Here is a 16,238-nt window from a genome sequence, read left to right as displayed (position 1 = left end):
TAAATAAAATGTTCAACAAGAACATAGAAACACAGGTGGAAACTTGTTAAAAGCAAATTTCACACTATATAGACACATGAAATAAATTAGCATTCATGTAGGTGAAAGTGGGACTTTAGGCATTTTCAAACCTTAATTTGATATTATATTAGAGAATCTAGTTGAATAGGATTGGCAAGCTCATATTAAAATTGTTCTAATGTTCCTAAGAGCTTAAGAATCTGAACTGTTTTAAAAATATCAGCAGATCATTCAAGTACATTTCTTTTCTTGATACTAACTAGGTTGTGTAAACGTTTCATTAAGTAAGCTCATAGACAATGTTTGAGTTTTGATTTTAGACTGCTACTGCTGCCTGCTGTGAGATTTATGAGATCTTCTGAGACCCTTACCAACTGTGCTGCATGCCAAAACATGGTTGATGCCCCTATCAAGGGTTGCTTGTCTGTTCCGAGGTAACTACATGTACATGGTTTGTCCGAAGCAACTGCAAGTTGGCAGCCTCCCCATGTAAGACGTCTGTTGCCCAAATGTTGATGTGGGGAACATTTTAAACTAGCCACTGACCTGGCCACGTCAATGCTTGTTTGTTGTGTTTGTGTGTATTGAAGTGACAGTTCCTGTTTGAATAAATACCCTGACTGTTCTGTTTTGATTGGAAAAAGTTGGTTTTCTTGAAGCCTTTAGACTCGCCGTCTTCTCTCGGATAGTGACTCGTATATCACATTGTGTAAAGAAGCTTTTCCTGGTGTTGACTTTTAAACCTTTTGAATTTTAGTATAACATCTTATGGTTTATGATGCAAACGTTTAATGATATAATTGCATAATTTTTTAAATTCATCTGTAAGTAGTGTGAAAAATGTTTCTTTTTGTACCTTGATTTTGTGGTGTTATAATAAATCCATTTTGAATTATTTTTGTTACTTAGTAATTTTTGTACCTTTTTTTGTGTTGTCAGTGCACTTTTTTTGATTATCATGTTATCTGTGCACTTGATCTGTATTGTTATTATAGATAAACAGTTATGGTCCATTTGTAAAGCTCTGAGGAACTTCTACTTTGGTTTTATCCTAGTTTGAACATCCTCCATGTATCTGTAGTATTTAATTGTTGCTCTTTGAAAGAACAACATTCCATTATTTTTATGTCTGTTCATATTATGGCCTCTGAGCTCTGAATTACCAATCTGTGTTTAATTTTATCAAGGTTTTTAGGACGTTGGCAGAAAATATACAAATGTATGCTAGGGTATAGAGATTCCTTTATTGGGAAAGATGAGATTGCTTTGCTTTTTTAAGAGAACATGTAGCCCAAAAGATGCCACTCTCAAATTCAAAAGCACAACTCGGTGTTGAAGCTAAAGAGGTGCTTTATATGGTGTAGTTAAGACATTAAGATTAAGGTTAGTCACACACAGAGCACTAATTTAATGGTAGAGTTCAGATAGTCTTCCATCTGAAAGATGTCTTGGATGCAGTGGTGTTTTTGGCCTGAAAATTCTAGTGGAGTCTCATGGATTTGGAGAGAGATCTCCAGAGTTGTCCTTGACTTGTTAGGACAACTGTCATAAATGTAGCCCATGCAGCAGGTGTATGTATGAGAGAAAGAGACAGACGATCAAGCATTTTTAAGACCTTCTTAAATCCATTGACCTGGGTATGTGGCCACTGATGAGTCTCAAGAAGGATCCTGGCATGCATCAGTTCATGGAGTTGGGGTGCAGTTAATGTTGACTTTGACCCCCAAGTGAGCAGTGTCACTCAGAGCCAGGGCATGAATATGCAGGCAGTGGTCACAGTAGTGAAAAAATAATTGGAGCTGTGTGGAAGGACCTGTTGATGATTAGGACAGTGACATTGGTTTTGAAGGGTGGCAGAGGAAGCAGACGCAGCAAGGAAGGGACATGATGTATTAGCTTATGAGAACCAGTGATGCAAAAAATATCAGCCAAATAATGCCATAAATCAATCACCAAAAATGAAAATCTATTAATATATCATTTTGTCATACAATACAAACGTCAAAGGACAGTATTGAAAAAACCTCTTAACATGAAATACTCAATACCCAAAGCAGGAATGCAAATAAATATTAATAAATTTCCAGTTGTTGTTCAGTGAGCAAATTGTTAAATCTTATTGTACATAAGTAATTAATTTAATTTTAATTCATTGTAATGGTGATAACCATTCTAAAATGGGCAATTTGTGGGTTGCTTCAAAGGGCTCTAGCCCTTATACCTGGAGACAAAACTGAAATGTACATGCTGACACACTTACCATGGCATCCTGGAAACAGACTAGTTGTACCAGGTAGAAAGGAAATTTTAGATGCTCCAAAAAGAAATACCTAAGTAAGAAATTACAGTAAATGTGTCTTGAAAAATTGATTATGACAACTAAGTTGAGCTTGTTGTAAAAATTTAATACATTAAATTATTGTGGCAAGTTTACAGCTTACTTAGTTTTTGCACAAAACTTTCATCAATAGGGAGTGGGGCAGTACCCCACCAGCTCTTAATTCAGAGATGCTACTGATCAGGTGTGCTGTATATTTTTCTTCTGTTACAGTATTATAAAATTTTCTTCATATAGTTGACTTGATTAAAAATATCAGGGATATCATTGTGCATGTTTTAACACTTATGCTATTAGTCATTCTACAATGTGAACATTACAATTTAAATGCAGTAAGCAGATTTTAGTGTAAACTTGAATCTTTTTTATTAGCTCACACTGCTATTTAGAAATCACACAATGTTACTAAAAAAGTTTAATTTAGACATTTCTTAGTCTCCTCTGAAACTTTGAAACTTGCATTTTATGGTGAAATGTCTTTATTTCATTGTTCTGGTAAGTGGAAAATTCAAACTGATCTAACATTTAACACAATGACAAATATTTGTCGGCCCTCTTAGGTGCTTTATTAGTCACTGATTATGTAATTATAAATCTTTGTGGATCCTTTTTCTTCTTAACATTGGTTCTTTGTTATTAGTCTCTGATAATGTAATTAGTCATGTGCTAATGCTGATTCTCAAATGACTGAAATCTGGAATGCAACATGCAATTTCTTTTTCTTCTATTGTAAAATGTATTTATTTTTTTCATGGTCCAACTTAGTGCCTACTCCTAAATTGCCACCACGTTATGATTTGGATTTGGACTGCAGCTGTGCAAAGGTATGAAGTTTTCATTATTCTGAAAGCTTTTCTTTTTTTTCAGCAACAGTAACACAAATCAATTGTTTTGTTTTTCACTAAGATATTCTATTTTCTTCAACAGTCTTGTACATAAATAATAGTTTTATATTATATGAACAACATTTCTTCAATATATACCATTTTATTACCAATATTTGCAAATTTAGTATTATTTGAACAACATTTCTAAAATGTAAACCATTTTTTTCAAATATTTGCAAATAAAGTACATTATTCACCACAATATAACTTTGTTTTCTTTTCCAGCTCATTGTTCCCATTTAAACCATTATAACACATTCCTCCTTACAGTGATTATAAAGTGCTGTTAGAATTTCATCAGTTCTGCTTACTATACAACTCCTTGTTAGAGCAATGTTTGAATAATAATCTTGAAATATCAAATTACAGTAATATCTGCTCTGATTGAGCTAGAAATGTGTTAAAACAGTTTAAAGTTTCAAAATAATTTTCCTACGGACAGACTACATAGATTGTTCCCAGGGTTAGATCCAGCCTGTAAATGTAACAGCCAAGTGGCAGCCTTCCTCATCTACATGGTTTTGTTTTGCTCTGGCTTTAATTTTGTAGGGCTCCTTTTTTTTGTTTGTTTTTTAAATAGGGTTTCTCCCATCAATATTTTAGTGTCTGTACTGAATATTGATTGTAAATTTTCAAAAGTTTTTTTTTTTTTTAATCCTTTACTTTTTTACACTAAGCTCTAGCATCTCCAACTGTGTACAGTGCCCTACACTATTATTGGCACCCCTTCTAAAAATTAATAAGAAGGGTTACAACAAAAATCACTGTTTGCTGAAGAACTGTCATCTTGCAGTGAAAAAATGAGGAATATCTGACTTTTAATTGAAGCAAGTTCATTCAAAGAAAAACAAAGCCCTCATCAAGAAATACATTTTTTAACAAAAACACATGTGCCACAATTGTTGGCACCCTTGGAAATTATTGTGAAACCATGTAACCGAAGCATGTTTCCCATTTCAATGGGACAGTTCAAATTGGTTGGAGTGTATAGGAACTTTCCAGCTGAAATCAATGACTTCCTGATTAACTGAGATGCAAATTTCCTGATCCAACCATCATTGTGGTAAAGAAAAGATAACTCTCAATCCAAATGAAAAGTTTGTTGCTCTTCACAACTCAGGGAATAGTTATAAAAAATAACTACTCGTCTGAAAATGCCCATTTCTACAGTAGGGGCATTAATAAAAATGTGTTCATCAACTGGAACTGTGTCAAACTTGCCTGGAAGAGGACCCAAGTTTATTTTACCCCCATGTACATTGAGAAGGATGGTAAGAGAGGCAATAATATCTCCATGGATCACTGTTGAGGAATTGCAAGAAAAAGTAACATCTTGGGGCTATCAAGTCTCTAGCACCACCATCAAATAGCATCTCCATGCCAGCAGATTATTTGGAAGGTATGCCAAAAAGAAGCCTTTTTTGTCAGTTATCCACAAACGTAAGCGCCTGGAGTTTTTAAAACGTTACTACAACTTTGACTGGAACTGTGTTCTAAGGTTTGATGAAACAAAAATTGAACTTTTTAGCAATAAACACTCAAAGTGGAAAAGAACCTTGTCCCAGCTATGAAATATGGTCTAGGTTCTGTGATGCTGTGGGGCTTTTTTTCGTCCAAAGGCCCTGGAAATATCGTTAGGATACATGGCATTATGGATTCCATGAAATATCAAGAGATTTTAAATCAAAACCTGGCTGCATCCACCAGGAAACTAAAACTGGGTCGTCATTGGATCCTTCAGCAGGATAATGCTCCAAAACACATGTCCAATCAACCCTGTATTGGTTAACTGACCACAAAATCAAATTTCTGCCATGGCCATCTCAGTTCCCCGACCTGAACCCTGTTGAAAACCTGTGGAGTGAGCTGAAGAGGAGAGTATCCAGGAGAGGACCTAGGACCCTGGATGATCTGGAGAGATTATTTAAAGAAGAATGGTCTTAGATGCCATGCTCTGTATTATCCAACCTTATTAAAGGTTACAATAGAAGACTCTGTGCTGTTATATTGGCAAAGGGAGGTTGTATAAAGTATTAAATGCAGGGGTGCCAACAATTGTGGCACATGTTTTTGTTAAAAATATTTACAGTAATCCCTCCTCGATCGTGGGTGTTGCGTTCCAGAACCCCCCACGATAGGTGAAAATCCGCGAAGTAGAAACCATATGTTTGTATGGTTATTTTTATATATTTTAAGCTCTTAGAAACTTTACCACACTGTTTATAAATATTCTCCACACAGTTATACAGTAAACCCTCGCTCCAGACAGATAAATGAATTTCCAAGAAGTAGGATTCTTTATTTTTAAATGTAATATTTTCGCAGTTAGAGCATTGAAAACCTGTTTATGACCTTCTAAATACGTTTTTTAACATTATTAGAGCCCTCTAGACGTGAAATAACACCTTTTACTCAAAAGTTTAAACTTTGCTCCATAACAAGACAGAGATGACAGTTCTTTCTCACAATTAAAAGAATGCAAACATATCCCTCCGTCAGGAGCAGATAATGGGGCCAATCATACGCCTCCTTGATGGTATTGCATGATGGATAAGTATCTGCCTGTATTTCTCAGAGAGAGTGAGAGAGACAGAGAAAAGCAAGCAATGAAAAATCAATACGGGCTGTTAGAGCTTTTAAGTGTGCAAATCAGCGCGCGGGAAGCATATCATATATCATTGAGGAGTTTTATTTAATATGTAATACGTGCTCTGATTGGGTAGCTTCCCAGCCACCCGCCAATAGCGTCCCTTGTATGAAATCAACTGGGCAAACAATCTGAGGAAGCATGTAACATAAATTGAAAAACCCATTGTCCGCAGAAATCCACGAACCAGTGAAAAATCCGTGATATATATTTAGATATGCTTACATTTAAAATCTGCGATGGACTGAAGCTGTGATAGTCAAAGCTCGATATAGCGAGTGATCACTGTATTTGTTGATAAGGGCTTTGTTTTTCTTTGAATGATCTTGTTTCAATTCAGTATTTCAATTAAAAGTCAGATGTCTCATTTTTTCAGTGCAAGATGACAGTACTTCAGCAAACATGGATTTTTTTCTAACCCTTCTAACTCATTTTTACAAGGGGTGCCAATAATAGTGGAGGGCACTATGTATAAACTGTATGTATAAACATCATGTCCCATGTTAAAGTGTAATATTTGGTATATTTATATGATTAAAACAGCATGTACAGGTTTAATAAGTTTACAAGTAAAAGCAGTTTAATTTGGGACTATTGCTTACTAAACAAAAATATCAGTTATGAACATCTCTGTATTTTTAGACAAATCTGTTCTTCTTATTCAAAATGTGAACTACAGTACTAAACAGAAGCTCATTCACTGTCGACATTCATACAGGGAGCATCTGTTGTAATTAATGAATGAATGGAAATGTCTTAACTAATTAAATCAGCTTCCCCTTATTTTAGTGTAAATCATCTGTCTCTGTTGATGTTCTTTTCCCAGTCAGCTGTGGTCACCTTGATGTACAGACACTTTTTTTCCAGTGTATTGTGAACTGGACAGCATACTTGTCTGACCGTTTTCTTCAGGCACATGATGAATCATCAGATTCCTGGCTTTCGTCTTATCACTCCATTTCCTTTACTCTGAAAGCCAGTATTTTCATCTTCATCATTATAATCATCCTTATCATGCTAGGTTGTACAGTCCTTACTGTGTGTTTGTGCCTCCTCCACAAGTTGCCTACTTTACATTGTTTCATTGTCTTCCATACTTTTTACTAGCCTGTGGCTTTAATTGCCCCAGGATTTTCTGTCACATTATCCATCCATCTCCTTCTCCAAGAATATACCCTACCCTACCCTTTAAAAACACCAAAGAGATTTTTTCCAAGAATGCAGTGAAGTCCATTGTAACAAAATTTAAAAACACATAGCACAACTCAGGCACAAACCAGATCAGGCCGTCCTATCAAATTGAGCAATTTGACAAGAAGGGCTTATGTCAGAGAAGTGACCATGAGGGCAGCTACTACACTGAAATATTTGTAGGTCTGTTTGGCTGAAATAGGAGGAATATCAATAATATCTTAAGTGTCTCACGGACTCTGCGTCATTGGGAGAGTGACTAGAAGGAAACAGTTCTGAGAAATCACGGCATTATGTCATGCCTGAAGTTTTCTAAAAACCAAGTGGCAAAACCTGAAAATATCTGAAGGAATTTTTTTTGTCTGATTGGTACGAATCTAATATAGCCCAACACCCAGTTAACACCTCCGCTAACAATAAGCATGGTTTTGTCCGCATCATTCTTTAGAGTGGCATATTAAGCAGGAGCAGCTAGAAGGCTTGTTGCCATTAACAGAACCTAGTACAGGCAATTCTTGCAGAGACCGTTTCAGTGGTGTAGGGTAAAGGTTCATTTTCTAGCTGGACAATGACCTAAAGCACATAGCAAAAACTACTGCAAAGTAGCTTGAGGAAAGGAATTATTATTCTGGAATGGTGCAATTACAGCCCAGACTTGAATGCAATTAAAAATTTGTAGTTTGATATGAAAGTTGCTGCCCATGAGAATGGGCTCAAATTCTAAAATTTCAATGTGTTCATGAAGATAAAACTAAAAAGACTCATGGCTGTAATTGCTGCTAAGTAACTATGTACAAACTATTTACTTGATAAGATTTGATGGTGTAATTGGAACAAAAGGAAAAAAAATCAATGGGTGAATACTTTCTGAAGCCACTGTAACTGGGACTACACTATAGTAATTATAATAACTCCGTTATCTGTAACACTCTTGTGTGTATTTCATATTTTTTTTTTTATATATATTTTGTAGACCACTGCAGGTGATGTCAGCTACATGTGCAAGATTTCAAGTTCTCTTCTGCGGCATCAAGAATTAGTTAGAAAAGGAGTACGAAATTTAATGTAAGATTTTTTGTGTTTTTTTTAATCATTGCAGCTGTTTATTTCCTATAATCTCCAAGTATTATATATGAACAGTTTTTCTTTTGTAGTTTTCATTCAAGAGTTTTTGTTAAAATGTTTTTCACTGAATACTGAGAAAAGCCAAGCAACAGCCATGGACACTGTGAGAGGGACTTTAAAGTCACAGTGCTTATGGGCAATTTCAAAACACAGCAAGAGAGAAAAGAATGGGAAGTTAAACTAATGTAAAAAGTTTATACATTACAACATGGTGTGAATAAAGACAAGAGTTTTATGGTGAGATATGAGGATTGTTTGCATATCTCAGACTGACACAGATAACCTGTCTACAGACCCATATTGTTTTGAAAAACTCACCACAAACTTCAAAGGACTTTGTTGGACAGTTATCTTATCCAAAGATCTTGACCATATATTATTGTTCTCTCTCTTGTTAAATTAATCTTAGCCTGAAGGAATCTATTAATTTTTTACATTTAAGATTTTTCATTTAAAAATGTTGTTTCTTGTCCTAATGTGTGTATGTAAACACAGGGAACTCCAGTTTCTGTATTACATCTTGCCTGAAGAAGGGGCCTGAGTTGCCTCGAAAGCTTGCATATTGTAACCTTTTTAGTTAGCCAATAAAAGGTGTCATTTTGCTTGGCTTTTCTCTACATTCATAATGGCTAACACGGTACAACACTCTAGTACTACACTGAATACTACACATTTTTAACCTTGAGACTATTTGTTAATCAGCAGAAGTAAACAGTATACAGTGGAGGCTCGAGATACGAACAGCTCTGTATATGAGTAATTCAAGATACGAGGAAAGTATGAGCGAAAAATTCGGATCTATATACGAGCATTGGCTTGCATAACGAGCCACGAGCCAGGCTGTGGGTATGCGTGACGCGTTTCCCGATCCGCCTTGACTCGGGGATTCACCCAAGCTGACACTGCCCGCCTGTCAGCTCACTCAGTGTTCCTTGTTCTCCCGTAGCGTGAGGATCTACGCGTTTGTGCGCTTGTAATTTCATTGGTTTTTTTTTGCATTTAACGTGAAAATAATTATTACACGATGCCTCTCAAGAAGATTGTTGCCTCAGATAGTTCTGCAAAGAAAAAAAAAGGAAGCCATGGCCGTTGAAATTAAGAAAGAAATCATAGATAAACATGAGCATGATGTAAGAGTGACGGAACTGGCGAAGACTTATGGCCGTTCGACATCGACGATCTGCACTATTCTGAAGAAGAAGGAAGAAATTAAGAAACTTGATGAGGCGAAAGGAGTTACCGTGACTTCCAGCACCGTCCAAAACTCCTAGAAGATGTTGAGAAGCTGTTGTTGGTGTGGATTAACGAGAAGCAGTTAAAAGGCGATTCGGTGTCGGAAGCTATCACTTGCGCTTAAGGCTAAGAAGCTGTACTTGGACCTTCTCCGAAAAACACCAGGTACGTCTGCTGAGGATGAGGAGGCATTTATGGCAAGCCATGGATGGTTTGAAAAATTTAAAAAGAGAACCGGTATTCACAGTGTTGTGCGACATGGGGAGGCTGCCAGCTCTGATACAGCTGCTGCTGATAAATTTGGGCCAGAGTTCCAACAATTTATTACTAGTGATAGATAGATAGATACTTTATTAATCCCAAGGGGAAATTTCACATAATCCAGCAGCAGTATACTGATACAAAGAAACAATATTAAATTAAATAGTAATAAAAATGAAAAAAAATTAAAATAAAATTAATGTACGCGTTTAGTGAGGGGTTTATTCCCCAGCAAGTGTCATTAGATAAGTTTTTGGTAAAGCAACTTGCAACTAAAAGAAAGTTAAGTGATTCTGACCCAGAACCTGCTTCCAGTGGGGTAAAATTCCCAAGAAGAGAGAGCCTTCCTGAATAAGATGGGGACTCTCCTTCCCCACAGTAACCCGTTTCCTCCTCCCCACCTCCCTATCGTCTCCCTCAAGCCAGCCACGACTCTTCATAAAGTTAAACTACAGTTATATTATTTACCAGTGGTATTTATTAAAGGTAAACTACAGTATATATTATTTATCAGTGTTATTTGTTAGGAAAATTCATTTTTATGTTGATATTTTTGGGGGTGTGGAATGGATTAACTGGATTTCCATTATTTTCAATGGGGAATTTTGTTCTAGATACGAGAAAATTGCTATACGAGCTCAGTGCTGGAATGAATTAAACTCGTATCTCGAGGTTTCACTGTATAAGTAAATGTCAGTTGAACTTGAAATGAATCACTATGATGTACATTAACAAACTTCTTAATATAATTTAGATATTTTATTACTTTCAGTGAAATCATGAAGGAGGATTATAACGAAGTTGTGCATAAAAAATCAGAGATTTTCCAAATGTGTGATTTTTGTAGTAGGATTCTGGAAAAAACTGAGCAACTGTAAGTTAACCTCCTTTCTTTCTTGGGCTATTTTATAGCATTTTTTGACCTTTTAATCATTTGCTATCATTTTCTAAATCACCTGGCAGGGAAGAGAAAATTTGTAACTGTCTTTAACATTCTTTTTAATGTGATGCACTGCACTATGATGAATGAGCCTCATTATATGGTTTTATCTAATCTATATATAGAATTTTTGGGACACCAATCAGGTTGCCCCTTTTATTCGTTGCCAGATGAATTGAAACAATCAAAAAACAGAAAGAAAAATGCACGCTTTAGCACCAATCCCTGATCCTGGGTTTCTCATTAAATTAAAGATGTGTTCTTAGTTAAAGTGGAGCTCCATCCTGTGGCTTGCTCTGACATTTCTTTGACATCTTTTCTTTTGTTGCCCGGCTTTTAAAGTGGTCTGACTGAAAGGGGTGAGGCTGGGTGCCCTCATTGGACGGCTTTTTGGCCCTATGAAGGAAGAAGACAAAGTTAGCAGTAGCTCCCCCTCTTGTCTCAGAGAGTTCATGCATGACTCTATATGTATCTTCTTATATAACACGCTACTGCTGTCCGTTTGTCAGTTCAGGATTTTAAATCAACGGTAGCTCGCAAACCGTTTGACCAGTTGACCTGAAATTTGTTACACATATACTACGTGACCTCTACTGCCTGCTTTTGGGGTGATGATTTTTATTACTCTTTTTATCTTTATTTTATTTCTTTGTAGAATAAGCTCTTGGCTACAGGTAGCAAGGCGGCTGTGCAGCACATGCGTACGGGAGCTGTTCTCATCCCTACCACCTTCACCGTCACTTCCTCTACCTCTTTATATCTTAAATCATTCTTGAGGCAGATTGAAGACTTAAGTGCCAGTTTAAGTGAAAATTAAGGAAAACGTACTAAGTAGTTGCAACACAAACACTGACTTAAATCAGTTTTTAATGCGAAAAGATGCCGACGAAAGAAGAGAAGCTAAGCAGCTAGAAGCTAGTGCATCAACCTCTGAGCAAACAAATGCAAAACATACAGAGAAAGAGTATGAAAACCATGAATGCTCAAGTCAAGTGTATTCACTGCATGTTATCATGCATTCTGCCATTACTGGTACAGTATATATTGGGGCTCATCAAGTGTAATGTACATTTGCTTCCCCTTATGGAGATTGAACCTCGGACTTCGGTGCCTGAGAGAAAAGTCTCTGATGTTGCTCTGCCGCAGGTGGTTTAATTACTTGACAACGTGAAGATCAGAGTATTACATTCATAAGACTGAATTGCAATCCAGGTATTTGTATGGTTACCCAGTAGGTACACCTTGCTAGTACCGGGCTGGACCCCCTTTTGCCTTCAGAACTGCCGTAATTGATTTATCAAGTTGCTGCAAACATTCCTCAGGGTGTGGTAATGTGCCTTACTGGCATTACCAGTAATTAAATAAAATTAGTTAAGTGTCCTCTGCATGGTGTTGAGAGAGGCATTTATTTGAGAAAAGAAAGGAAACTTGCGTTTTTCTTTAATATAGTGTAGAAAGATGTCTTCGCTGACTATATTAGCGCCTTTTGGGGAGTGTTGCGGTGGGTCCCGTGTAGACTGGAGAGACATCCTTGCCATTGACCGGCCGGGATGGCATTGTCGGTCCTCCACTCCCGCATGTGTCTCCCACAACCTCATTAACACTAAAGGAGTAAAAGATAGTGTGAAGCGTCATAGTATTTGTTAACCACGGTTTGGAAAAGGGATCTCGTGTTTGTAGTTGTCTGAGCTGTAGCTCAGGGAAGGAGGAATAAATTAAAAAATGCTTACTTTCACTTTTAGGAGAAGCGCAGTTCGCATCTCAAAAGCCGGCACAGCTATGTGCGCGCATGCCGGCTGCTCGAACCTTTAAAGGACTTGTGCAGAGCAGGAGATGCCACTTTTCGCAGACATATTCACGTCATCGTGTACCCCGGGAGGGATGATGTACAGCAGTTTAATTGGTCAGCGCAGGGGCACCGAATGCAAAAGGGAATCATGGCCTCTAGAGGGGGTTCTTTCTGACTAGATCATCTTAGAGAAAGGTACTTGGCAGAACAGTGTTTTGAATTTACCAAGCATTACGGTTTGTGCCTTGCTTATTGTAAATATTTTTTCTTGTATATATAGGGTTGTGGTTATTGGTGCACTGTTTATTTTTGTATATACACTTTTTCTGTATTTTGAATATTTTTGTTTTGGTGAGTCCTGTATGCACTGTTTAAAGGAGCAGCTTCCTGACTTGGAGCACTGTGAATGGAACACTAGTTTGTGTGTATTTTACTTTTTCATTTGGGATTTCCAGGCAGCACTGGAATTACTGTATATAGTAATTTTTTTGGGCTCCATTTGATTACTGTTTTTGGTGTGTCCTTTGTGGTATTGAATTGTGTTTCGATTTATAAATTCTGCAGGATATTATTTTTGTTTTCTTTAAGTGCACCTGTAAATAAAACCTCACTTTATTTTTTTAAAAAACCCTACCCTTTTTGTGTCCGTGTCTCCCTGTCTTACGCAAACATCCTGGTCATGCTTGGTCTCACATACAATACACCTAGAGTGTAGACTGGTGATCCTAATTCCTACTACACGGGGTGTCACACAGGGATTGTGGTTCATATTGACATGATACTATCACACAGTTGCTGCAGATTTGACAGCTACACATTCATGATGCGAATTTACTGTTCCACCACATCACAAAAGGTGCTATTTAGGATTGAGATCTGGTGACTGTGGTGGCCATTTGAGTACAGTGAACTCATTGTAATGTTCAGGTAACCAGTTTGAGATGATTTGAACTTTGTGACATGGCGCATTATCTTGCTCAAAGTAGCTATCAGAAGATTGGTTCACTGCGGACATAAAGGGATGAAAATGGTCAGCAACAATAATAAGGTAGGCTGTGGCATTTAAATGATGCTCAGTTGGTACTAAGTGGCCTAAAGTGTGCTAACAAAATATCCCCCACACTATTACACCACCAACAGCTGGAACAATTGGTACAAGGCAGGATGGATGCATGCTTTCATGTTGTCAATGTGAAATTCTGACCTTACCAATCTGAATGTCACAGCAGAAGTCAAGACTTGTCAAACCAGGCAAAACTTTTCCAATCTTCTATTGTCCAATTTTGGTGAACCCATGCATACTTTAAGCCAGTTCTTAACTGACAGGAGTGGCATCCAGTGAGGTCTCTTGCTGCTGTAGCCTTTCTGTTTCAAATTTTGATGTGTTGTGTGCTCAGACATGTTCTTCTGCATACCTCAGTTGTGACAAGTATGTTTTTTGAGTTACTTTTGCCCTTCTATCAGCTTGAGCCAGTCTAGTCATTCCCCTCTGACCTCTGGTATCAACAAGGCATTTTTGCCCAGAGAACTGCAGCTCACTGGATAGTTTCTTTTTTTTCGGACTATAGTCTGTAAACCTTAGAGACGGTTGTCCATGAAAATCCTAGTAGATCAGTAGTTTTTGAAATACTCAGAACAGCCCATATGGCACCAACAACCATGTTATGTTCAAATTCACTTAAATCAATCTTCACCAGACAGCAGGTATCAATAAAAGAAAGGACATTTTTATATATAAATATTTAGTTAAAAAAACACACACAAAAGAAAAACTACCCCAAGCAAAAATCCTTTGACTGATTTGATTGAAATTTAGTGATGTTGTTTAAAAAAAGAAAATTAACTGACACTTCCTTTTAATTTGTTAATATAGTATTTGTCATTAATGATGCTCCAGTGGGTGGGGAATTCTAAAGCATCATGTCCTTATTTCTTAACTGCTCTGTGCATGGATGTATGGGGTTTATTTAAATCAATGACATCTGCAGAACTGAAGTGAAAGGAGGAAAGCTCGGTGAAGCTCAAAGAAGGCACTTTTTAGTAAGTGCTTAACATGTGCCATGGCTATGAGCATAGTCAATTTTGCTGAACTTATATATTATGTATCCCTCCCATCTCCCAACTCCTGTCTCACCTGCAACCTTGTACAAATGCGGTAATGAGGACTACTATTCACTATCAGGAAGTGTGCTGCTCTGGACAATTGCATCAGCACTCACAAAGTTTTAAATAAGAGCATCAATAAAAGTAGTATGCCAGTAAAGATAGCGAAAGCTTTCCCTTTGGTGAAAGTAGCTCAGTTACAAATGGAGAAAAATATTGTGCATCGCTGATAATCGCATTGGTGAATCAGGGCACCACATCTCAGTACTTGAAAAGGTCCCCCCAATACAAGGACAGCCATCCAAGACCAACCAGTAGTCTCGACCTAGTGGTTGTAAAACATTGTCATAGAGTACATTTTGGTTAGTGTTAAGACATGTTGCATTTATTAAGGACACTTTTCTCTTGTTTATTTAAATCTGGACCCCTTTCTGAGAAAAGTGTTACCAAAACCAATGTATATAATGTTGCCAAATACTTAAAGAATAGTCTTCCTTTCTTTCTTTCTACAGCCCCATCTCCACCACTTAAAAAAAAAAAAGATGTTTGGAAGTTTTTTTTTTTCTTTCTCTCCAGTAAGTTTCACCACTGCAAACTCACATGTGAAATGTGACGTAATCAAAAGGAAACTGCTGGTTTTCCTATCATTACCTATTATTGTTATATGTGACAATCTATGAAGTGAGATTCTGGCAGCCAGAGAGTGGGGGTATGTTGTTGTTATAAAGTGCATAGCCTTTGCTTTTTTGAAAAGCCAACACTCTTGTCCATCTGCATATTATTATTAACTTTGCAATACCAATCAATGATCAGTGTTGAAAACACTTTTTGAGGTTAAAAAAGGGGGGAAATGCAAATTTAACTGATTGCATTAAGCCAAGATTGAACAGAATAAAGTATAATTTTTTTCTATAGCTGATGGGTAAGCTGTTTTTCAGAATGCAATAAGAAGAAAACAGAACAGTGCTTTTTAGTGAATAAAAGTAAATAAGAACTTTTGTTGGTAGACATTTATTCAAACCCACTGTATCCTGAGGCAGTCCTAATTTTTAACATTAATGCTGATGGAAAATCTAGATTTGTAGCAGTTTTTACCTTTGCCTTCGTAATATTACTGAATACCACTATTGGTGCTGTCCTTTAATAGAGAGATCTGCTGCAATTTCTTTCACACCAGCACCACCAAGAAATGCATGTAGCGTGTTCAAATGTACACAGTTCAAGCACATTAATAATAATATCCCTTTGTTAACAAAATACAAATATATACATAAAATTACTTAGTTACAGAGTTCTTTTACACTATGATACTCTGATACACTAATTTAACCAGTAGCACTGTGATTAACCCCTGTTGACCTAGAACATTTCCTGGATTAAACCCGGTATTACACCTGGTTATTAAATATTTCCCAATTATGAGAATCCTGTATGGTCTGTAAAGTTCCCAACTGTAACCAGTATTTTTCTCATTTACAAAACCTGAAACAAATTGTGTTGTTAACTAAACAGTAATAAATCCTTTAAAGGAATGTTTTACTCTGTGCAAAAATTATATTTTATGTTGCTTGCCCCATGTACTTAGTAGTGATGGCTGAGGGAACATTTTAATCTCATCTTTTCATGGAGAACTGAGGAAAAAATGTGTATGATGTAATAGAAACCAATAGTAATCTATGCTGTACAGTTCCAAATGATGGGAA

At 36.8% G+C, this 16,238-nt stretch overlaps 1 protein-coding gene across 2 annotated transcripts in view; it reads left to right on the top strand.

Moving 5' to 3' along the window:
• tbk1 (TANK-binding kinase 1) overlaps positions 1 to 16,238 on the top strand; it is a 242,608-nt gene that overhangs the window by 154,418 nt on the left and 71,952 nt on the right. For both annotated transcript variants that reach the window (XM_039769963.1, XM_039769962.1), the window contains 3 exons: positions 3,125 to 3,183; positions 8,058 to 8,149; positions 10,476 to 10,577. In XM_039769963.1, coding sequence (XP_039625897.1) covers positions 3,125 to 3,183; positions 8,058 to 8,149; positions 10,476 to 10,577 — 253 coding nt within the window. The remainder of the gene's footprint in view (positions 1 to 3,124; positions 3,184 to 8,057; positions 8,150 to 10,475; positions 10,578 to 16,238) is intronic.

Source organism: Polypterus senegalus, chromosome 11 (genome assembly GCF_016835505.1).
Source record: "Polypterus senegalus isolate Bchr_013 chromosome 11, ASM1683550v1, whole genome shotgun sequence".
Classification (NCBI taxonomy): domain Eukaryota; kingdom Metazoa; phylum Chordata; class Cladistia; order Polypteriformes; family Polypteridae; genus Polypterus; species Polypterus senegalus.
The sequence above is the reverse complement of the archived record's forward strand: the minus strand, read 5'-3'. Positions and strand labels throughout refer to the sequence as shown.